Genomic DNA, 24125 nt, shown 5'->3' on the forward strand with positions numbered 1-24125 from the left:
AGGGATGCAAAGGAACTAAGAAAGAGGGGACCAGAGGAGGGGGGAGGAGACCTGAGTTGCCAAAGCTGGTGTCTTTCTTTTATTGGGAAGGGGAGTCCATTGTAGTGTGGGAGGTTAGACCAATAGATCTAGTGCCTGCGAAATAAAATTCATTATCTGGCCTCTCTGGAGGGGTATGGAGCCCCTTCAGAAGAGCTGGGCTGAGGGAGAAGCCCGTTGTCCCACTCTACCCCGCCCCTCCCCCTTTAAATTAGTGTCATCCGCTCTGGGAACGCTGAGGCTTGTATGGGGAACAGCCCCCGGCACGTGCAGTGCGTCCCGTCGTGGTTGGCACCTGGCCCTGCTGGACCGTGTGAACCGCCCCCGCACCGCGGGGTTTCAGTCTCTCGCCCTCATGCTCTGCGGCGGGGACGCAGCCGCAGGTCCATCTGTCAGACCAGCCCGGTCCACGCGGGGACAGAGGCCCAGCCTCATCTCTCGGCCAGGCTGGCAAGGATGCCAATGAGATTGTCCAGCCCCAGCAAATAGCCGTCCTCGCGGTTGCCCTCCTCCCAGGGCCGCCGGTGGTCCAGGGTCTGGCCGTTGGGGAGGGGCGTGGTCTTGCCGAAGTCGATGAGCCACACACCGGCGCGATGGCAGTGATCATGCACGAAGAGGAGCGAGCTGCCTATCACCTGCCGAGCCCCACACAGTCAGGCCACGGGCCCTTTCCCGGAGCAGCCCCCCATCCTGTTCCCTCTGTAGACCCCTCACAGACCACAGACCAGGCACCTGAGGGTATCCCACTTACCTCATGCCTCCTAAAAAACTCGGAGACCTCCAGGGTGTCCCGGATCTGCTGCAGGCGGTTCAGATACCTCCTCTGGAGAGGGTAGGGTAGGAGAGGAGGGCAAATTAACTAAACGCCAATTGAGCCTCTGCTAATGTTAGGGTCCAGGATGGCTGCTCGGCTTGGCAAATACCGTCATGAGGAAGACACAGGCCCCCACGTGGCGCGCAGCCCGGAAGAGCAGGAACGTAAAGCAATTACAACACAATGCGATAAACGCTACCATAGGGGTCACTAGGCGAGGGCACCCCTCAGTTCCAGGCTCCCCTACATCTCATGGTTCTAGGATCTAGCGCTCACCAGCACTTCTGCATCCCCTTGCACAAACTCCTCAAAGACGCGGATCACCTGTTCCCGGCTTCGCGTGGTCTTGAAGTCGGTGCTGCAGGATCCGTCAGCTTTCTGAAGGAGGTGGGACAGGAAGTGTCAGGGGCCCCGTACCCACCCGAGGGGAGAGGATCAGGTTAGAGCCACGGTACCTCCCGGGACCTTTGCTCCCAGGGACAGCAAGACGGCCGCCAGAGGGTGCCTCTTCATGGGCTGGGGGGTTGCCAGGAGGGCTGGAGTGGAGGAAGGGTCGGGGCGGTGCAAAGCGAAGCAGGCCTGGCCTACCTTGATGCCCTCGATGCGGAAGCCAAGCGTGGTGCTGGAGCTGATGCCTTCTCGCCACTGCATGTAGCGCGGCTTGGTGACGGCGCGCTGCGCGTGCTCCTCCTCGGTGGGCGCCGCAGGGTCTACCGCCAGCATCTTCTTGTACATGTCCTTCCGCAGCTTGGGCCGCTCGCGGGCTTTGGTCAGCTCCTCTTCCAGGTAAGTCCTACCGGGGCGAGGCAGCGGCGGGGCGTGAGTGGGGGCACACATGGACCCCGTCGAACTTGACCTTGGACACGGGGTAGAGCGCTCGTTCCAGCCCTGGGCCTCCCGCCCGGTCCCCGCCTGGCCCGGCAGGGCCCGCGTACCTGACTCCCATCTTGCAGTCAAGTACGCAGGGCCCATCGAAGCCGTCGAGCAGGTCCTGCAACTGCAGGTAGCTCTCGCCATCGCGCTCCACCACGCCGTGGAAGGCAGGCACGCAGCCGCGCAGCGCGTCCGCCATGAGCCGCGCCAGGCAGTAGCGCTCCGGCTCGGAGCTGCGCTTCAGGATCAGCCCGCTGGTGCCCGCCGCCTTGAAACTCCCTGCAGATGGGCGTCAGTTAGCGCCGCCTAGTCCCTTCTTCCTCCGGACAGCCACCCTCCCGACCCGCGCCTGCCCCGCGCTCACCTGTGTGCCCAGCCAGCTGCACCCAGGCGTAGCGTTTCTTGAAAGGGCTCATGACAGGCAGATTCACCATGGTCCGGATCTTCTGCCAGTGGCTTTTCTGAAAGCAACACGGTCGCGGTCTGCACGTCGACGTCTCAGCAATGCATACGTCCTCCCTCTGGAACAGGGTCTCGCCCTGCTTCACCCCACCCCACCCCACTCCACCCCACTCCACCCCAGCCCACTGCAAGCAGCTAGGGCCAGATGATTCATTCATTCATTCAAAGAAAGTTTACTGTGAGCCTGTGTGGCGGCACGGGGTGGTGACAGATATCCAGCTTCTCGAATGTGCTGAGAAGAGCCCTGGGCTTAGCCTCAGAAGGCTCAGGTGTGCACCCCAGTTCTGCTGCTCGAAAGCTGCGTGGGCAGGTTATTAAACTGCTCTGTCGAGGTTTTAGAACTTTTGTGAGCATGAGAATCGCCTGATGGTCACCTTTAAAAATACAGATTCTCAGGTTGACCACAGGGAAGTAGGTCTAGGGTGGGACCAAAAATTTGCATTTCTACCAATGCCTCAGGAGATTCTGAGGCCTGAGAAACAAGCCCCTGGGTGTCAGTTTCTTCATCTATAAAATGGGGAAATAACCTCTGGGTTGTTGTGAGTAGTAAGTGACACTTGAGTGTAACAGGCTCCTCTCACCCCATTCCTCGGCATGAAGCAGAAGCTGGACAAATCTGGATTATTGATTCATTCACTTGGGACCATCGGTTCCTCTCATTTAAGGAGACAGACAAACACAGAAAAAAACCTTTACAAAGGCCCAGGGCAGGGAGGTCAGCCTGGCAGGGCCTGGAGAAAGAATGGCTTGGGACTCCCCGAGACCCTCTTGGTATGTCTGGATGCGGTGTCACTCCTTGCCAGTTGGCAAGGCCCAGGGCACCCTTGCTCTTGATCTAGACTCAGAAACCTGAGTTTTGAAAACAGGATGCAGGGCTGAGGGCCTGTCATCTTAGGTGAAACTGGGAAGGAAATGTAGATTTTGGTGTATTTCTTGCCTCATGACCATTGCTTCTGGCCTCCACCCAGTCCTGAGAGCATCTCATACTCTGGACCTTTCCTCTTCCCACCCAGATCTCATCAGTCCTGTGTCTACCCTCTGAAGTACACAGGTTTGCTCATCCACACTGTGTGCCTGCCTTTTAGAGGAGTTCCACATGTGTGCCCCCACAGGGCTGGAACCCAGAACTCCAGCCTCACTGACCACAGAGAGTTCCAAGAGTGGGAGGGAGAACTGAGGCAGTGGCCTAAGCAGGGGAAGGCTGCTGCCCACGAAGCCCTTTCCCGTGGGAGAAGATGGGGGTTAGTGAGAGTACTGGATGGGTAGTCAGGAGTTGGTTCCAGTCCTGGCTGTGTCACTTTCTAGCTGAGTGAACCCAAGTGAGAATTTCATCTGTGTGAGCTTGTTTTCTCTGGGAGGACATAGCTGCTGCCATAACCCAAGGCACCGTTTACTGACGGCCTACTGCATGCCAGGCACTTCTCATCCTGCATCAGTCAGCTTTGCTCCTGTTTTCCTACTGAAGTCCCTACATGGCACACCAGGGTGTGATCACGTGTTCAATCCCCAGGGATCTGGGGGTGTAGCCAGAAGCAGCCCACTAGAAGCATGACATCTCGTTCAAAATTCCCTTTTTACTCTTTAAATATATGCAAGGTTTGCATTATGCTGCATAATAAATCCAAGTTTTCTTCTAAAACTCCCACTTCCAAATCCTCAAATAAAATTCCAGGAAGAAGTATGTGCCATGTGTACTCAGCAGCACCATCCTATACTCTCTTCCCCCACACTCATGTGAGAATCAGGAGGATGATGATGATGCACATGCATAGCCAGTGCATGAGGTGGGGGTGTTATTGCCATTTTACAGAAGGAGACCAAGGCTCGAGGAGTGAGCATCCCCTCACTCACTGCCTCCACCCCCCTAGTCTCTGGCTTAAGCTCTCTACCAGCCCAACCCCCTCCTCATGTTCCAACTGCCCCAGCAGCTTCCAAGTCCATGTTACCACCTGACTCCCTTTGGGGGTCGAATGGGACCTGACAGGAGAGAGAGCTTTGTACAAGGTGAAGTGATTTGCAGCCACAAGGTGGTGTAAGTATTTTCATCCCTGGGGAAACACTGAGATCTGCCTTGGGACCCCTCTCTGTTGACTGGACGCCTTTGCCTTCTTCCAAAGGAACGAGTTTAATGGTGGGGCTTCAGGCAGCTTTAGGGACCTACTGTCATAATTTGGGGGACAGTAGGACTAGAACAGACTTAGTCAGAGGGTACATCTAGTTCTACAGCCCCCGCAGTGGAAGAGGGAACCAGCCCTGGGTTAGGTGAGATGGGATAGCAGCAGCATCCTTTCTTCTGGGATCATGTGGGAGCAGTGAGTGGGGCTGGAAGGTGGAAGGTGGGCCTGGTAGAAGAGGATTTCGTACCCGCAGTCCTGGGCTGCTGGCACTTTATTGACGTGTGATGATAACACAGCATCATCACTTGCTCCCGAGATGAGGTAAAATGGGGTCATCACCGACTCTCCCTATTTTGTGAGGATCATATTAGCCAAGAGCAGTGAAGACTAAGGCTGGTTCCAGACATGCAGGTTACATAGGGCTTTCATACCTGTCATGTCATCTGAGCCCTCTTAGCCACCTCCCGAGGTTGGTATCACCGGGTTTAGCTCCCCAGCCAGTAATGGATATGGTCAAACATGGAAGGAATTGATGTCGTGGAACTCACTGCCATCTTCATCTTAGGGAGCTACCTCCTCTAGGGAACGTGATGTATATAAAAAATGCATGTGTCCTAAAAGACTCCTGGAGGATCCTACTTCAGTGGGTGGGTGGGGACTTTAGCACACAAACAACAGCAGGGAAGATATTTTTGAGCAGGTAAGGCTTTTATTGTATGGATATCAGAAAGCAGATTCATTATGTTACCAAGTAAAATCTAGCTTAAAAGAGGGCCAAAGCCCCATCCTCTGGCCAGGTCTACTCCCCACAGAAGTCTAGGAAACCAACTCACAGTCAGAGGCTACAGGGCATCTTGGGACAAAGAGCCCAGAAGAGTTGACTGTGTGAAAGAGTCTTTGATGAAGGCACAGGAGGACCCTCTGATAATTCCTCACCCCTGGGGCTGGACAGGGAGCAGCACTCTCTGAGCAGGGCTTGGCTGGACCCTAGCCTCAGACTCTCCTTTGTCTTAGCTCCATCTGGAAGCCCTGAGGACTCCTGCTTCTTATCTCACACCATACACTCAGGGTCTCTTCTGCCAGAACAGCCTCTTTGCTGTCTTTGGTATTCATCCCCTTACTTCCCGATTCCCACTCTTTACCTCCAACGATGCAGTCTGAGGATGAAGCTATGGACCAGCCCAACCCCCACCCCATGTTCTCATTGCCCTATCAAACTAGCACTCCCTGTGGTGGTGGTGGTGGTGAGAGCAATCAGTTTCAATTTATAAAATGATTTGCACTAAGGTATAAGTGACCCACGACTTCACCCTCCCAGGGGCATTTGCTTTTTAAAAAAGAAGTCTGTTAACCTAAATTCTGCTCTATAATTAGTGAAAAGTGAAGTGTGGGAGTTTTGAGTCCAGGACAGGATGGCATCCAGGTCTCCTTACCCATCCTGGAGCACTGAGAGAAGAGAAGCAAATGAACAGGAGCCAAACACCCTCTCTTCTGCTAGGGCAACCCCCCAAAATTGTTCTAAGATAAAGGCAAGGCCTAAGAATAGGCAGCCAGCTGCCCTTGGGGATAGACCCCCAACTCCTCTCCTGGCCTGTCTGGGTTTCCCTGCCCATAGCTTTTCCCTCTACCAAGGGAAAGGCCTCCGGAGGGGAGGCACGCTGCCCAGTCTCGACTACCCTGGGGGAAGCCCAGCTCCAGGGAGGCTGTGCCGGGCTCCTAGGAGGAGAAGGGAAAGGATGTATGTGCCGGGCAGAGGTAAGGTAGGGCCTTCCCAAGGCTCCTGCTCTGCGCTATTCCTGTTACCCGCCCAGGCCTGGGTCTCAGGGGCTGGCGAGCTGGGAGCTCCCCGAGCGCCGCCTCAGTATCTTTCCCGCAGGTGCATCCTCCATGGTCAGCCAGCCGGCGGGCTCTACCTCCAGCCTGGGGAAGCCCTGCCGGCAGCCTGCGCGGGCGCTGTGCCGCCCCCGGACCGGACACGAGGCAAAGTCCGCGCCGGGCCCTCCCACGCGGACGCAGGCGGCCTCTGTCAACAGCCCCGGGCTTATCTGCTGCCGCCGTGGCTGTTTGCCTTCGGGGAGGCCCCAGCGGGCTGGGGGCTGAGAAGGCCTGAGAGACGCCGCCTTGGAGCAGGAGGGGCCCTCAGCGGCCATCTGCGCCAGCTCCTGGCCGCGCCAGCAGACGGCAAGGCCGAGGGTGGGCGAGGCCGGCCGAAGACGCTCAGGGCACAGCTGCCACTAGTCCCTGGAGTCGTGCCCCAGCCGGCTGCCTACGGTGCACGCAGGCCTGGGCCGCGGGACCTCCTCTGCCTGCTGGCGGCTGCCTCCGTGGCGCCCTTCCTCCTGCGCCCGCCTCTCAGCTGTCAGAGATTTGAGCGGGGGAGCGGGGACCCAGAGCTACTGCTCCGGATTTTCGGAGGAGGTGGGGAGGGAGGTGTCCTCTCATTGCCCCACATCCCACCTCCTTGGAAACCCCTCGGCGGCACCTGCCTCCCTACATGGGCCGGGGTTGCACGAGGAACAGTCACGGGTCAGGAGTACCCTTACCCCCCCGGGGAGGAGAGAGGGACTCCCTGCACCCTACACCTGGCGGCGGGGTGTGTTTCTGCTCTATGAGACTTTTTTTTTTCTCTTGTGTCACTTACAAACCATGCAGCCCTCTGAGTAGTGTAGGTCTCAGGGGGTAACTGAGTCACAGACCCACTGCAAGTGTTTACAGAGTCTCCCCCGCCTCACCCAATCCGAGCGTGCAGCGGGGCGCGGGTTCAGCAGGCCCAGGTCGAGCCCCAGAGCTCTCCCCCAACGCCGGCGCGCCACTGCGGCTCTCACCGCCCTTCTGGGCAGGCCAGGAGCCACCAGAGCCGGCGGGGCGCCCTTCGCCTCCCTCTCCGTTCCAGGGACACTTGCATAACGTGCATCTAAAGCAATTCCTTCGCGTTAACTACGGGTAGTTATTTAAAGTATTTGGCCTTGGTTAAAACAAGGGGGACGAGACGGCAGTCCTGGGCGCCCGCCGCACACCCCTAAGGGGCAGGCACTGGGAATGACTTCACCGCATTCTGGCGAGGGTTATCCGAGGGTCAAACCTGGACCCGGAACATCCAGGCTACCAGAGGCGGAGACTAGGCTGATACCGACCTTTCAGCCTCAGTTTACCTTCTTCCAGGCCACAATTAGGAGCAGTAAACCGGGAAAGGCTGCGTTCCGCTCCCTGCCGGAGCTCCCAGCCCCGCGCCCCTCCCTTCCCCGCGTCCACGCCGCGTGCGGGCGCCGGGAGCAGACGGCGGCGGCTCCCGAGCAGAGCCTGGAGCGCCGCTCCACTCCCACTCAGGAGAGGGAACCGTGGCAACGGCGGGGGTGGGGCCGCGGCGCGGGAGAGGGGGCTGGGAGAGAGGGAGCTCGCGCGCCCCTCTCCCTGCGAGAGTTCGCGGGGCAAGGCCAAGCCCCTCCGATGCCTTCGGCCCCACCTCGCAGCCAGCAGGTCGCGCTCCCCCCTCCCCACCCGGTCCCCGTGGCCGGTCGCAGACTCCTCTTCACTCTCCTTCTTAGACGCCCCAGGACCCAGGCCGCGACCCGCCCGTGGAACCGGGGTGAAAATTGCCAAGGCGAGAGGTCGGCCTGGCGCCTCCCTCCGAGCCCCACGTTTCTCCTAAACAGTGAGAATCCGACCCTCCGCGGCGGGCGCTCGGGGAGGAGTCGGTCCTGGGAGAGCTCAGAGCTGGGTCCCCCGCGCGCGGCCTCCGCGCCCGGCGCCGGCCCCGCCCCCGCGGCCCGTACCTGCCCCAGCTCCTCGCCGGCTTCCAGCTGCACGTTGCCTCGGCTCCGGCTCTCGCTGTCGCTCAGCAGATCGTCCTCCGAGTCCTCGGGCAGCGACGAGGAGCCAGTGGAGGAGAGCGACGAGGTGGAGAGGCGGCGCGGCTGCTGCAGGTGCGACGAGCCCACGGCCGGGAGACAGCCGCCCTCCGGCTCGGGCGGCCCGGGGCTGGCCGGGGGGACGTCCGGCTCCTCGGCCGTCACAGTCAGCTGCGGGATCACCGGGGCAGGGGGAGCCCGCGGAAGCCCGTTGGGGACCCGTCCCCCACGCCGCTTGGCCCCGCGGGCCCGGGGATCCCCCGCGGCGGCGGCGGCAGCGACCGCGGCGCAGCGCGCCTCGAAGAGCAGGCGCAGCTCCCCTACGCTCCGGCGCGGGGCCCGCTCGAGCCCCGGGCTGCAGGGGCCCGCGCCTCCCGGCCGCGCCATGCCCGTCGGGCCCCCGGGCAGTGTCATTTCCCGGCACGAGAGCCGCCGCGGAGCCCACCAGCCCGCGGCGCGGCGGGGACTGGAGGCGCTCGGCGCCCCAGGCTCGAGACTGCCCCGAGGCGGAGCCTGCGCGGCCGCCCGCCCGGGCCCCGCCTCGGCCGCGCCCCCCGCCCACTCCTTTCGCTTTCAGAGAAAGCGCGGGCCTCCGCCGGCCCCGGCCCGGCGGGGAAGGCTCCCTGCTGCTCCTCGGGTGGCCGGGAAGCCCAGACCTCGTGCGCGCAGACCCAGGACCTGGCCTTCGCGGCCTCTCAGTGCCCGCCCTCGACGAGACGGGAGGGGCCGCTCCGCCCCCGGGCGCTACTGCCTCGCCTGGCTCTGGGGCTGGGAAGGATTTCTCCTGGCTGCTCAAGGGCCCTGACCTCGCAGGGGAGGAGCTGGTCCTGCTCTTGCCCTCCCACCCAGTCCTTTCCGCGTTCCGTTCATCCTGGGCCGAGGCTTCCAGGTCTCCGGGGCTTTCCTGCCCCCGGGGCTGCTTCAGTGTAGAGTTCAAGGCAATCGGCTTCCCAAGGAAGCCTCCCCACAGGGCTTGCGCCCAAGTGGGGACTCTGTCCCGGAAGGAGCTGAGGCTTCTCCCCTTCAGTTCCTCACTTCTCAGAGGGCAGAGATTAAGGTCGGGGAAGGGGCCTGGATCTCCCCCTTCATCCCTGCGGCAGCATCCCTGGCTACAGGCTGGGGGGGCGGGGAGAGGTGCTGAGCCTTTCTTCCTCCTGTCCTTATGGAGTTCTGGGCTTGGAGTCCGCTGTGGGGCTGTAAGCAAGTCATGTCACCTCCCTGGACTGCTGATTCTCCTCCGCAAGGTTGTGGTCCACCGCACGGGATTGCTGTGAGAATAAAATAAAATGAAAGATGAGCAATCTCTAAAACGTTAGCGTAGTTTTAGTGTGGGTGGTACAGCCGGTCTCAGCTCACTCTACCTGTGATTTTCGGCAGTCTCTTCACCCTTCTGAGTCCCATTTCCTCTCTTGTGAATTTAGGAAAACCTCATGTGACCCGCAGAGTTGTGGCTGTGGAACTGCAAGGAGAGCGCTGCTGGTGGTAAAGTGTTTCATACACAGCAACATGCTCATCGGTGGCATCGTTGTAGTGGGTCTTGGCCATTTGACACGTTCGTGGTCAGCTGAACTGCAAGGCTGCTTTGAGTAGAAGTCAGTATTTCACAGCATTTCCTGTCTTCCCCAAAATGCCAGGCATGAGGATCCTTCATCAGGGGCCTGGTGCCTGGGGGTCTTTCGGGATACCATGGTGAGAGCGCCCCCAGAAGGATTGCCTCTGATGCTGATGAAGGCCAAAGGGCGGAGCTTTCCTTCTCTTATCTCCCTTCAGCCAGGAGTCAAGGATGGGCCAGGAGGAGAGAGAAGGAGGGTTCCGACAGAGAATGGGAAACTTCAGCAAAGAAAGAAGGAGAAGATCCTGGGAGAACTGATGAAGAAAGTAGGAGTAGAAGAAACAGTGGGAGGAGGGAGAAGAAATGGAGGAAATGAAGGAATAGGAGAAAGAAGGAAATACAACAGCCTGAATACTTGAGTCCTCTGCGGAGAACCTGGAGAATCACAGGGCCACCTTCTCTGGTCGCAGAGATCTGGAGGAGCCTTTGTGGGAGGGGTGTGCTCTAGAGCCTGAGGGCCCAGAAATACCCGTGTCTCCTGCACTCACTTCTCTCCCTCCTTCCCAGCTACCCTGGTCCGTGGTGGGAGCTGGGAAGGTACTGCCCTGGGTGGTAGGGGGGACGCTGGGGGCCAACTCAGGGTAGGGAGAGTGAGCAAGGACCTGTCAGAACTGGAAAGTGAGGAGGGAAGTGAGAGGAGGGAGTGTAAGCTGCCCACATGTGTGCCAGCCAATGCCTGGGCAACAGTGGTGGAGGCACCAGCAGGCTGGGAGCTGCTCTTTGTCCTGGCTGCCAAGGGAAAACTCAGGGGCAGTTCCTTTCCTTTGAGTGCCAGGCTCTAGCCCAAGGGCCGGCAACTGAAGAAGAGCTCTTTGCAATCCCAGCCCAGGTGTCCCAGGTAAGGGCAGACCTGGGAAAGGGTGCTGAACTGAGAGCTACTTTCACAGCCTTTTAGAGTGGGAAGGGTGTTTAGATGCTTCCTGTCCTCCTCATTCACCATAGAGAAGTAACAAAGGGGTTAAGTGACTCAGCCAGGGAGGTTAAGGCACTTGTATAAGGCCACACAGCTAGTTGGTGGAAAAGCCAGAGTGTGCCCTGGCTAGGTCCCCTGACTCCTATTCCTGTACTGTGCTCAGTTTCTTTCATCAGCATCTTGTAGCTCAGTCCCTAATTCCTTATCCAATGAGGGCAGAGTTGTCCTCCACCTAACACAGGCAGAAAGCATAAGGGCACATACTGGGGCAGGGCCTGGGGGTCCCAATAGAGCTATGGGACAAGGTCAAGGGGCTCTCCTCTCCTCTTAGTCAAGCCAAGAATGACACTTCAAATCCTGGAATCTTGTTCTTTGTGCCTCAGTTTCCCCAGTCTTCGAGGCTGTGAGTAGAGGGATGGGGTGAAAATCAGACCGAGAGCTGTGTAGCTGTGGAAGCAGCCTCTGGTGTGCTGCACAACATGGTGAAACGGGAGCCTAGAAGAGTGTTTCAAGGTTTCGATGGTCATTGGATGGCTGATCTGAGACAGGACGTGGGAGTCCCTCTGCCTCATCCACAAGGCCAACTGCATGTCTGAAGAGAGAACTGAGCTTTCTTTTTCTCAGCATCTCAGTTCAGGGGTCCTCCTCCTGTACCCTAGGGGCCTGCATCCTGGGGTGTCTGAGTCTTCACCCCTCTCTATGGCCTTCAGGATTTATCAAGCCTGAGAGCGACATCCCTCCTGTGAGGTAACAACCCTGGGGCACCAAACGTGGGAAGGGGGAGCCTGGAAAATGGGATGTGTGAGGTGAGGGGTTTCTGCGGGCCTGATCTTATTCCCTAGCCTGCCTCATTGAGCTCTGCCCCTCCTCTACCCCACCCCCAGGGCAGCACCAACGGCCCCAGGGGCAGGAGCAAGGTGACTGCTCCCCATCCCCTGCCAGGCCCAGTGCCAGTTTCTGCTTCCCAAGGCTGCAGGCAGGGCCTCTTACCTGGGGCAGAGAGGATGGAGTGTAGCCTTTGACCTGTACTCCTGAATGGGCCGCCTGTAGCTTTGAGAGGACTTGAAGGCCTCTCCAGAGAGGGCAGAGTCTCTATGGGGGGTGTGTGTGTGTGTGGGTGTGCGCGTGCGTGTGTGTTTGGGGGACAAATGTTCCTCTAGACCAGGTCGTGCAGGGTCTCATTCTAGTCCACCACTCCCAGACATGCTCTGTGGGGCTTGGCGTCCTCCAAGGACTTTCTGACCTCAGGATTCCAATATTCTGTGACAATACCTGTGATTCATTCATTCATTCACAGAGCAAACAGAAACTTCCATTGAGAAGCTGCTATGAACCAGGCATTGTGCTGAGTGAAAGGGACATAGGAATGAGGAGCTCCTTTGATGACCCCTCCTTACTGGGAGCGGTGGTGTATCATTTTACATGGTCTTCTGGAGGAAGGAAACAGAAAGGATCCAACCAGAAAACAGGCCCCAGGATGCTAAATGGCTGCAGTTACTCTCGTTTCCAAGGAGCTGTCAGCGAGACCTTGGTCTGTCAGCTGCTTCACACAAACCACTCCGCAACCCTGGTCAGTCTGATGCCCTTCTCTGCCCAGAGCATAGCAGAGAGGGTGCTGGGGGGCTGGCCAGAGCCAGGGCCAACGGACACGTGAGTCTGGGGAAGAATGGGAGGTCTCCTTCCTCCTGGGGAGAGGAGCGAGTGGCTGTCTTCACCTGACAGCCCCAGACCCCTTGCCCTGCCTTTGGGTTTCTCCTCCCCACAATCACCGGCCCCATAATAGATAGACTTCGTGGGAATATTCTGGGATTGGGTGTTAGGATAGTTTAACAGGACTAGCGATCTAGCAGCATTCGATGACCCTCCATCCTCTGAGTCACTCTAATCAAAAACGAACAAAATGTGTCACCACACCTGTGTATGCGCAAGAAGAACATTTTCTCTCCTGACACACTTCAGAAACAAGGTTCCCCATTCCTCCCAGGAGCCTGTGTTCCTGTGGTTCTCCCTGCTCCCTCTCTCCAGAACTCAGAACCCGCAAAGTCTCTCCCAGTGGCCAAGCGGAGGCAGAAGGGACTGGGAGCATCTGAGGTCAGGGACGGTGTCGAGGCGACTGCTCTAAGAACGCGGCTCAGACTGCACCGACGGCTCGGCCCCCCATGTCCCCACCAGGGCACCTCCCCAATTTTGTGACCGCAGCGGGTGGGCGCAGCCCGATTCCATGTGTGATCTCTCTGCCTGCCCTCGTGACCTCCCCCCCAGTGCTCCGCGACCAAGTCCACAGAGCATCCAGCGGAGGAAGAACCGGGAGCCGCCGGGAAGCGGCGCGCAGACTCCGGGTCCGGGGAGGGAGTGCCCGGTCCGCGGCGCACACGCTTCCACCTGACGCCGCGGTTTCTCGCGGCCTCGGGTGGAACCCACAGGACTGGCGTCCGGGGCTGCTCCTGCGGGCGGCGTCCGCGCCCCGGGGTTTCATTCCCGCATGCGCTGCGGTCCGGGAACAGGATGGGAGCGGCGCGGTGGGGTTGAACGCCCCAGAACGTTGCCGCTCCCGCTTTCCCCCCGCCCCTCTTCCCTCCACCACGTTTATTGGGCATTAACTAAGTGCCAGGCGGCGCTGGGTGCTGGGGCTATGGAGAAAAATGCGGCAGACACAAGCAGCTTCCAGACTAGGGGTGCAGACTCACAAATAACAGTACAGCGTGGTGAGTGAGCCGCCTGGAGGTGCTCCCAAACCCGAGCGGGAGAAGGAGATCCGGGAAGGCTTCCCGGAAGAGGTGACTTTTCAGCTGAGCGCTGAAAGACGAGGAGGCGTTCTCCAGGAAAATGGATGGAGATACATAGCCAGTGCGTTCCAGGCAAGGTGAATGTGTGTGTGGCCTAGCAAGATGTGTGTGCTGAGCAAAGCAGGGTCATCAACAGCTAAAAGAGTGGAGGAAAAAAACCCCTGATGTTTTGAAGAAGGTACAGAGATAGTTAGCCACCACGAGAAGGATCAGAATTTTGTTAGACTTCTTTACAGTTATTTTCCGGTAGGGTATTGTTTTTATGTTTTAAACACTCTTGGTGGTTGCCAGGTGGCGGTGGTGACCTTCGGAGTCAATGATGGCTGGGAGCAGGATGACGTTTTCAGCCTGGCCATCTGCAAAGAAGGGGTGTTTTTCGGGGCTGGAGAGAATAGCAGCAACAAGAGGCAGGCCAGGAAGATGGCGCCGAAAGCGAAGAAGGAAGCCCCTGCCCCTCCCAAAGCCGAAGCCAAAGCAAAGGCTTTGAAGGCCAAGAAAGCTATGCTAAAAGGTGTCCAGAGCCACAAAAAAAAGAAGATCCGTACCTCACCCACCTTCCGACGGCCCAAGACACTGCGGCTCCGAAGGCAACCCAAGTATCCTCGGAAGAGCGCCCGCGAAGAAACAAGCGTGACCGCTATGCCATCATCAAGTTCCCCTTGACCACTGAATCAGCCATGAAGAAGATAGAAGACAACAACACACTTGTGTTCATCGTGGATGTCAAGGCCAACAAGCATCAGATCAAACAGGCTGTAAAGAAGCTCTGTGACATTGATGTGGCCAAGGTCAACACCCTGATCAGGCCTGATGGAGAGAAGAAGGCATATGTTCGACTGGCTCCTGACTAAGATGCTTCGGATGTTGCCAACAAAATTGGGATCATCTAAACTGAGTCCAGCTGGCTAATTCTAAATACAAGTTTTTTTTCACTATAAAAAAAAAAAAAAGAGGCAGGCCAATGGCAGGTCTGCTTCTCTGGGTGGTTCCCCAGGGCGGCCTGCCCCAGTGCCCACCTGTGGGAACCTCAACCTGGAGGAGGGTTTCTTGGCCCCGAGGTAGGGGCTGCCAGGAGTCTCTGGGCTGAGCACTCCAGCTTCTGGTCGTGCCTCTGCCCCACGCCCAGGCTGGGGCTGTTCTCTTGCAGCTGCCGCCCCCTGCCTCTCCTGGCTGCCCCCTCTATCCCCACCCCTGCCACTCTGCCCCACAGTCTCTCCTCTGAGGCCCAGTGGCTTCCACTCTCACTAACAACAGCATTTACCAGACCCCCACTGGGGAAAGGAAGACTTAATCTTTAACACAATCCTGACAGATCTTCTATTAAAGATGGGGAACTGCAGCTCAGAGGAGTTAACTAGCTCAGCCCCAGGTCATGTGTGGCAGAGCTGGGATATGAACCCTGCACTGAGCCTGTGTCTTGTGGCTCACCCTCGGGTCCAGAGCACCATCTGTAAGCCCTAAATGAGCCTATGCTACAGAGGCTAAGCCCCTTCGCTGGGCCAAGAAACCCCACCTCCAGGGTCCACTCAGCGGCACAGGGGCTGGCCTGGGGAACCTTACAGAGAAGGCAGGCTGCCGCTGTTCCCTCCAGCCCCCCAAAACTCTCCTCCCCAAGGGAGCTCAGTGGCCCACTTTGGTCGGGGAAGTCACACACAAAAAACTCTGAGCTGGGGGTTGCTGGCTTCCCTGCTCTGCTCCAGAAAGCTGCTGGACACCACCACTCAGGATTCCCTGAGGACAGCCACCCCTCCCCTCAACTCCGGAAGACGAAGTTGACTGACCCTGTACCCCTCTTCCCTCTGCATCCCTCTCTCCCAGGCAGTCAGCTCCCTTGCTCCCCAAGCTAGGCAGCTATGGCTGCCCCATAGCACCAGATTCTGGGAGATAAGTGGACTAGGCTGTCCTCTGCTCAGAATCCCTGCTCTCTAGAACCCAAGGGAGCCCACTGCTCCCAACAGGCAGGTAGCGGGAGCAGCAGGGAGTTGGAGAAAACCTCATGGGATGCAGCAGCTGAGTGAGCCCCAGGGACCCACCTCTCTCAACACCAGAGGCAGGCTTGGACTGGGCTCCTTCTATCGTGACTGTCACCTCCCACCTTCCCAGCTCTAAAGGGGAGTAGATGATACAGAATCTTGCTTCCTAGCTAAAACATGGTCAGAGAGGTCTGAGACGCAGCTTCAGGCACTGGGGGTGTGGCGTCCTTACAGATCTCCCCAGCTTGAAGGCTGTGGGAAGGATATCAATATTTCCTCCGTAGCCACACTCACAGCCCCTGGGTTCCCCCTTTGCACTCACAATAGGCAGAAAACAGGATAGCAGAGGAACTGCGCTTAGGCCAAATGAAAGCTGGAAGGACCAGACTCTCACCAGAGTGAGGCAGGGTTCCAGGGCCGACCTCGTTCCATTAAAGCTTGTCGGTATCTTCCAAAGCAGGAAGTCAATCAGGCCAATTGGAGGGTGCCCTGGGTCTAGACAACTACGACATACCAGAGAGGCTTCTGGGGAACCAGGCTGCTGGAGGGTTGAAACAGCCACTTTCACTTTGGGGGCGGACAGCTAAGAGAAGGGGACGGAGAGAAAGGAAGCAAAAGAGAGGCTTGCTTGGACTTTCAAAACATGACTTTGAGAGTTGCCACTCGGGATGCAATCTTTGGACTCAATGTGATCCCCTTGTTAAAACAGGGCATAAAGTTTATTTACAAATATCTGTACAGTTTTGAGTGACAGCTCAGGACTTCACAGAAACAAGAAAACAAAACCATTCTTTGAAGGGAAGTTGCAGGCAGCAGACTTTCCCTGCACCTGTCAGAAGCAAGACAGACAAACAGACCTGTAGATGGTGAACTAGGCATATGGACGTTGGCCTTCTTGCTTTTTGGAAGGAAGTGAAAAAACAGCATTAGGTGCCACACCCTTCAACACTGAAACTACGTGGGGTGGGGGGTGGAGTAGGGGGCAGCCGCAGCAGCTCCCCAGCACAAGAGACTGTGAAGCACTAAGCAGCCCAGCTGGTGGGACAGAGCCAGTGTCTTGAGCCCGGTCAAGATCTCAGCTCCGAGGCCCTGCCTCCGCTGAGACTGGAGACAAGTCCCCAGTCTCGATTCCATCACCAAGCAGGCCACCCAGGTGGGAAGGTGACTTTCAGTCTTCTTTGGTTGGCTTTTCTCCCTGCTGTTTTGGCGTCTCCAAGTTTCAGCAGCTGCACGTGGGGAGGCAGTGGCAAAGGGGCTACAGTGTGATGCAGTTTTAATAAAAATTTTATTACACAGCCATAATGTAATCGACACTTCTCCAAATCCAAATGATACTAAATACAGATCTACATGGTGGATCAGAATGACTCCAGCAAATTATATGGATTCTATAATTTCATGTCTTTTAAAACCAGAAAGAAAAAGAAGTCCAAGTTTGTCATGATAGGAGAGGTCCCAGCAGCCTCTGGGACTCCGCCGGAGTCCAGGCAATGTTTAACAGTCTGTGATTCCACATTTACACAATAGTCTGTAAAGGGTTTCGGTCAATGGACTATTCAAGTATATATGATTTTAATGAGTCCATCACCACTCCTTTGCCCAAACAAACTGTGTCACAGCTACCACATAGCTGTGTTAGTCATATTTATCAATTTTACAGTCACAATACTTTTTAAAAACCATCCATTGCTGCTTTTTTTAAAATAAAAAAGTGTAAACTAAGTTAAAGCAACACTGAGGCTCTAGTGAACCCAGAAGAGTTACCAATTTCATTTTTATGATTAAATACAAATTGACTCCATGATTTCCCGTCATCCCACCTCCTTACAGGAGAGCAGGATGGAGCACACTGCAGGGCTTCTGGATTCCTCTCCCTCCGTGGGAGTCGGCAGCTCTCAGCTGTTCCTTTAGCTTAGTTCTTGGTATATATAGTCAGCTGTACTTTGTTCTGAAAAGATTTGTTAAATGCCACTTTTATTTACACTTGGAGCTTTACACCTGAGAATGATTATCAAGCAGTCAGCTTATCTCTTTTCAAACATTTCATAAAGACATACACACGTTGCTGGCCTCACCCTAGCTGCACAACAATATATATGCTCACCATATATATATATGGATACACACACACAGAACTGCACATGCTTGTAACATCTGCAACCTAGATCTTTTTGTGTTCGTTCTCTCCACATTCACGTTGAATACTTTCTCTTAAAAACAAAACAAAATGTTATTCTTGCTGAAACAGCAAAACAGAATCACTAGGAAGAGACAAGTACATGGAGTGGGAAAGAGACGTACTCCAGGTTCAGCTAAGAAGCTGTGGGCTGTACCCAGGGGATGAGCAGGACGCCTGCACTGCCCTCCCCAGCACCTGGCGTGGGCTGCCCTCCCACCTGCCAGGACACAGCGTACAGGGCATGGGCCACACTGGGGAGTTTCCTCGAGGTGGGGAGGTGCTGGGAGGAGGAGGGGGAGGGAGGTTACACAGCTACAGCAGTCAGGCCTGTTTAGTAAGAAGAATCACATTTAATGAGTTTCTTTCTTTGCAGTTTCAGATGCTCAAGTACAGCTGAAAAAAATCTGAAACAGCTATAGACCCATGACGGACTGATACAAAGAGTACTGCATTTTAAAAAAATGATAAAAAAATCCACACACTTACAGACACATACACACACACACACTCTCTCTCTCTCAAACAGACCCCCCCCGCCCCGACAAATGTACACTTTTTGGAAACTAAATTGGTTTTGAAAACCTCTCTTCCGCAGAGATGGGAAGCAGAGACAGAGGAGGAGAGAGGAAGCAGGACTGCAGGTGCCCAGTCCCCTCTCCCTCCACAAGGGTCGGTGCCAAACGTTCAAAGGTTGGGTCCACGGCAGCCGGCAGAGGAGACTGCCCAGTGTTGCTGCTGTCGCCACCAGGGGCTCAGCAAGAATCCCAGCTCCACGGTAATACTGAATGCGTGCAGAGTGGCCAATGAACGGTGTTGGTTTAAAAAAAAAAAAAAAAGCCAAACACAAATCTAAAGACATGGATAAAGCCCAAGAGAGCCCAGGTCCACACTGGGTGGGGCCTGGGAGTTGGTGGGAGATGGTACAGACAAGGGAGGTCTATACAGCAAATGGTTTATATTACAGATGACTGGCAGTTCAGAGTCTCTTCCCAGTTCTACTGCTGCTCCAGCCCAAAGAGGGCAAATGAAAGGAAAAGAGGCAAGGTGGGACACTGTGATGGGGCATGCAGGGTCAGGAGCAGCAGGCTGGGTGTGCTCAAATAAGCCCCCGTCGCTTTTTGTAGTCTTCCAAGTTCAGAGATCTCCTGGGAGCCCCGTCCTTGGCTGGCGGAGCCTTGGAGGTGATGGCCAAAGCCTTTGACTCTATGAGAAAGAAGAGAAAATTGGCATCTAAAGTACCTACAGAGTCCTTTATTTATTTTGGTGACGAAGATCAGCTCTGAGCTGACATCTCTTGCCAATCTTCCTCTTTTTGCTGAGGAAGACTGTCCCTGAGCTAACATCTGTGCCCATCTTCCTCTATTTTGTATGTGGGACACCTCCACAGCATGGCTTGATGAGCAGTGTGTAGGTCTGTGTCTGGGATCCGAACCCACAAACGCTGGGCTGCCAAAGCAGAGTGCCCGAACTTAACCACTACACCACTAGGCCAGCCCCCAAAGTCCTTTTAGTCTTGCACTTCACTCCTTCAGGTGGCCTTCCTGACTGTCTCTGTTCCCTCTCAGAACATAGCTGCGGCCTGTCGTATTCTGGCCTCTATAAACACTGATGAGCAGACACTCTCATGGCTTCCTAATCTGGCCTCCACGCTGAGAGCCATGGAGCCAGCTGGTCCTCGGCCATCGCCACTCCCCACCTTTACCTACCTGAGCTGGGAACTTGTAAATCAATCTTCACATCGAAATCATGTACTTTGAACAAGTCTTCTGAGAGGTCACTGGCTGACTTAGAATTCAAATCTTTATCCTTTCCCTGACCCTGCAATGTGAAGAGAAAAACTAAGCATGAAAACATACCCCTAAGTGGACTTCAAGAAGCAGCAGCTACTAATGGCAAAAGCTTTTGCTCAAGTTCATTAGCTCTTCCTACTAAGGCCCTTTTCGGATTCCTTCTCTCAGAGGGAGGACAGGAGAGGCTGCAGAGAAAGAGGTTTCTTCTCTGAAGCCTAAACGCAAAGAGGAGAGGGAAGGCCCACGTCTGTGGGGTGAGGGTTGAAAGACTGGGCTTAAGACAACAAGCCACATTCTGATTCAAGATTTCAGGAACTCCTGGGACAGTCCGGGCTCCCCCGGGAAAGACCTCACTTAGGCAGAAAACTGCTTCTAAATGGGCAGTTTCTCGGGGTTTAACATTTTAGTTTTCAAAGAGCTTTTACTTTCACAAGCGTCTGATCCTTACACGTCCTCTGCCCCCCTAATCATCCTGTGAGGGAGGCAGGGAATAGAGTATCATCCCCATTTTACGTATGAGAAACGTGGATCAGAGGGCTGGACGTCAGCTGCCTACAGCCGCAGTCAAGGCTTCAGTGAAGTGGTAGTGCTGGGTTTAGAATTTAGGTCGCCTGACCAAAATTCAACAGCTGTTTATTACATTTGTGAATAATTGGGATGGAGGAAGGATGGCAAGTGGGACCCCATGTTCTTCCAGCTGGGAAAACCAAGCCCAAACTAGGCGAGGTGCTCATTCTGGTGTCGGGCCAGGAGCCAAGCTCTGCAGGCCACGGGGCAGGCGGTACTGCACTTGCCTTGCTCATTTCCTTTGGAGCATCTGGTAACACTCCAGAACCGTACTTTGCATTCAGCTGGGCCAAGATGGCAGCTTGAACAGCTGGGTCTCTGGACTGAGAGAGAAAATAAGTTACTTTAGAGATTGTTCAACACTCACACAGTCCTACTGCCAGATTTTTTCCCACCTACCACTACTAACATCACAAGCACCGCAGTGGACCCATCAGCAGCTTAGCAGGGTTCTCAAAGCGGCGGAAAAGAGGCAATTAAAAGCTTTGAAGCCAAGCCCAGCCCAGCCTGGTCCTAACTGTGTGACCCAGCCCACACAGTCCTAACAGCTGCTGCACTGGTAAACCCACTGGCTCAGGGGGTGTAGTCCACAGGTTTCTATAAATCCATGCCAGGTTTTCACCACCTATACGTCCTATAGCAAGATAAAAAAGGACGTATCCAGACCCAAGAGTTTGAAGCAAGCAAATCCCACTAAGACAACATTATTTTTAACTTCCTTATTAATCTCCTAGTGGAATTTATTTTATGTCCCAGAATCTAGGTCCCGACTAGAAACGTCCTCTTTAGGCACTCACGTTAGAAACGATGGTAGGTTTGCACTGCCGCCTGGTAAAGGGATCCATCTGTTGGTTTTTCATGTTGTGACTTTCAGCCTGAAATAGACAGCATGCACTACAGAACACTATCTCCTTCCCCGCTCCTCTCATTCAACATAAGCTTACATATAAATAACAGTCTTTGCAAGGGCTTGAAAAAAGTCAAAAGCTGTCTATCACCCTTTTCCCTTCAAGAACACCAGAGAACATACAGGAACAACCACCAAAAGAACAAAACTAGAAATCTATCAAAATGAATACCTATGGAGTAGAATCTAAGGATGGGAGGGGTAAGACCGCGCAGAAGACTACTGCTTTGCATTACAAATTAATAAAATTATATAGGTGTAGGTGCACATAGAGATCACAGGTATGTTTAGTGTACAAATTACTTCAATAATGTAAAAATAAACTCAAGAAAGATGTAGACAAGATCTCATCATTTTATTAACTAAAATTGTTTTCAGTGATCCAGATAAAGTTGTGTAACTCACCACAAGGGCCTTCTCAGACTCCACAATGTTCCACTCCCGGTTCCGCTGGTTGATATAACTGTGGAGTGAGTAAGAGGGATGAGTCAGTGGTCTGTGAGAGCAGGGAGGGAACCACTGAGCCTGACCCAGAGATATGCGGAGCCAGTGCAGCACAGCATGTACAAGGCCACAGGCTGGCCGGATAACTGTGGCAAGGTCTGTGGGCCAAGGATGCAGCCCAATCAAAACAGGCTCCATGACACACCTGATAGCAGATATGTTCTTGGTCCGCTGGCGGTCCAGGGCCTCTGCCCGCTCCTCCAGCTCGTTCAGCTGGTCTTGGATTTGTTTGGCCTTGTCCTGATCCCCGAGGTCCTCAGCCATGGCCTGCACACAGAGAAAAGTATGAGATTTTGGCTATGACTGGCCCTATATCAAGTGTCCCCTTACTTCCAGCACAGGAAAGATATTTCATGTGATGAACAAATGACAGGAAACGTGAAAGAATGTTGAAAACAAACTTTTCAAACGCAAGGTATATCTTTTATTGTAGTGGTAACATCTTCCCATATAGCCATCTGGCTCTGGGACCACCGGTTCTGGGACCACCGGTTAGCAGTGATGTGTACCATTAATCTCAGAACCCAGGCCCCATATGGCTAGCTCACCCTCACAAGGCTCATCCCATCCTGATGTGAAGAATGGAAAACTACCCACCGCAGCTGGGCCTGGCCGTATCATTTGTCTGGTCAGACTCAGTGCTGACACACCCTGGGGTCTACCTTATTACACATGAAACTACAGAGACTAGAAAGTAGGGAGCCTGGAACGAGCAAGATCAGTTTTAACTTACAGAAAGGAAAGTGGCCACGGAATGCTGCCCAGGTGCCAAGAAAACACTGTGCTGCTTGCGTTCAAGTCCAGCGTTATCTCCCAATCCTGCCACCAGTAACTGGGGCAAGAGGGTGAACGCGTTTGATTTCCACATCTCCTTACAGGACGGGGAGAAACATGTGTCTGTCAGTACATCCTTACCTTTTCCTTTAGCAGCTGAGTCTTCTTCATAGCGTAGTTGGGTGGGGCTTTCCTGAACCTCTCTTTCTCTTTTACAATCTGTACCAGAGAGGAGATACCAGCAGTGAGGTATTCCTACACTATTTTTGTAGACAGGCTAAGTGAGCTCATTTTGGAGGCAAACAGCAAGTTAAGAGGACTGCTCTTCCTATAGCAGTGTCACGCCCCAGAGAGAGAGAGGGAGTTCATTCCAAGGGATACTATGCTGCTTCCCGGGTCACGGAGATTTTTCTGGGACAGTCTGAAGGAACATGCACCAATAAACAGCAGCAGCCCAGGGGCCTGGCCACTGTAAGGCCAGCCACTGTCCAAGAGAACAGAGATCAAAGAATTTTACCAAAATGTTTGAAGAAAGAAAACTCTTAAGGACCAAGCCTGGCAGAGCCTGAATCCAGAATACACTTCTTTAGTCTATGACTTCAAATGAGAATGTACAGAAAAAATCTTGATGAACTACAAATAATAAGATAACAGTATCAGTTTAATTCCCTCAGCCTCATGCGATATTAGCAGGGCTAAAAATGTCAAGATATCCGGAAAGAAAAGAAAGTCATGATCTGCTCTAACACTGGTTCTTGATGAACCTCCAGGCTCTAGGGTACCAGGTTTCTTACCTCTTCAATGTCCTGATCGTTGAATTTATAATTAAGAGCTTCTTTAATAGATAATTCCTTCTTATTGATTTCATCTAGAGTGGGCAACTGCATGCCAGCAGAGAACATCTGCACCAAAACATGATAAAAGGTTATTAATAAGGGATTTTGGAAAGAGACACTCTCAGTGTTTTCATGAACAACTGCCAGGTGCTGTCTATCCACTTACCGCTTCTTTCCACTTCATAAATTCGCTTTCAGTGAATTCCTGGTTTGAGACGAACTCTAGGCGGAACACGCGTTGGTCATTGCCATGCCTACATAAAAAAGACAGCATCTCCAAAAATAGATATGTTGACTGTAGCACCAGCAAAGCAGCCCTACCAGACTGTACTACCTTCTCTGTGAGTCTCAATCCTGGCTACCCTTTAGAATCATCTAGGAAGACTTATAAAAATTCCAAAGCACCACTCTAGATCAACGGAATCAGAGTCTCTGGGAGTAGGAACGAGGCACCAAAATGAAACAAATGAAACCCCCCACGTTGTTCCAATGGGCAGCCAGGGTTAAGAATCAAAGCCTGCGCTGGAAACAGACTCGGCCGGCGCTGCAGAAGCCCATTCACAGGAAAATCCCTCACAGTCAACTGGCATCAAGAATATGAAACATCATGTATATACCTGAATGGCAAAGACACCCTATTCCCTACAGACGAAGAACACTGCCTTTCTGGTTTTCTTCTTCTTCTCCTCCTCCCCAAAGCCCCCCAGCACATAGTTGTATACCCTACTTGTAGGTCCTTCTAGTTCTGCTCTGTGGGACGCTGCCTCAGCATGGCCTGATGAGCAGTGCTAGGTCTGCTCTCAGGATCTGAATCGGGGAAACCCTGACCTGTCAAAATAGACCAGGCGAACCTAACCACTCGGCCACGGGGCTGGCCGGAACACTGCCTTTCTACTAAGCCCTGTGCCGGCAAAGTTAAGTGACTCAGTGCCATTCTCCTAGGGACGGTCACTCTCTGCATGTCGTGGCCACTGCCTACAAACTGGTTCTTTTTAAACAGACCAGGAGAGAAGATGGGGATGGGAAAAAGGAATGGAGCTTCCATAGAGACCAAATTAGGCCTTGGTAGAGCCATGCCCATCACCTGCTATTTGCAGTGATCCTGGCAAACTACCTCTATTCCTTCCTATA

The 24125-nt window shown here is 54.5% G+C and overlaps 2 protein-coding genes and 1 pseudogene across 4 annotated transcripts in view; 1 reads left to right on the top strand and 2 right to left on the bottom strand.

Annotated features, from left to right (window-relative positions):
• Positions 1-56: 56 nt before the first annotated feature.
• ITPKA (inositol-trisphosphate 3-kinase A) lies at positions 57-15895 on the bottom strand. 3 transcript variants are annotated; one of them, XM_070625052.1, is made up of 9 exons: positions 15760-15895; positions 14010-14130; positions 8079-9421; positions 2091-2187; positions 1789-2005; positions 1442-1646; positions 1130-1231; positions 791-862; positions 57-674 (listed from the first exon to the last, which is right to left on the bottom strand). In XM_070625052.1, the coding sequence occupies exons 3-9, from the start codon at positions 8565-8567 to the stop codon at positions 471-473; spliced, it is 1386 nt and encodes a 461-aa protein (XP_070481153.1). In that variant the 5' UTR covers positions 8568-9421; positions 14010-14130; positions 15760-15895; the 3' UTR covers positions 57-470. The 3 variants fall into 3 exon arrangements, with proteins under 3 accessions (XP_070481153.1, XP_070481160.1, XP_070481142.1); XM_070625059.1 differs by lacking the exon at positions 15760-15895 and having other exon boundaries at positions 14019-14150; XM_070625041.1 differs by lacking the exons at positions 14010-14130; positions 15760-15895 and adding an exon at positions 9515-9654.
• LOC103562248 (large ribosomal subunit protein uL23 pseudogene) lies at positions 13764-18821 on the top strand (annotated as a pseudogene).
• RTF1 (RTF1 homolog, Paf1/RNA polymerase II complex component) overlaps positions 16704-24125 on the bottom strand; it is a 42711-nt gene continuing 35289 nt past the window's right edge. Inside the window, exons 10-18 of the mRNA XM_070625030.1 lie at positions 23161-23248; positions 22953-23060; positions 22300-22377; positions 21530-21651; positions 21286-21343; positions 20771-20848; positions 20201-20296; positions 19323-19434; positions 16704-18819 (exon numbers count right to left, since the gene is read on the bottom strand). Coding sequence (XP_070481131.1) covers positions 18713-18819; positions 19323-19434; positions 20201-20296; positions 20771-20848; positions 21286-21343; positions 21530-21651; positions 22300-22377; positions 22953-23060; positions 23161-23248 — 847 coding nt within the window. The 3' untranslated portion in view covers positions 16704-18712. The remainder of the gene's footprint in view (positions 18820-19322; positions 19435-20200; positions 20297-20770; positions 20849-21285; positions 21344-21529; positions 21652-22299; positions 22378-22952; positions 23061-23160; positions 23249-24125) is intronic.

The sequence above is a fragment of the Equus przewalskii genome, chromosome 1, assembly GCF_037783145.1.
Source record: "Equus przewalskii isolate Varuska chromosome 1, EquPr2, whole genome shotgun sequence".
Taxonomy (NCBI): domain Eukaryota; kingdom Metazoa; phylum Chordata; class Mammalia; order Perissodactyla; family Equidae; genus Equus; species Equus przewalskii.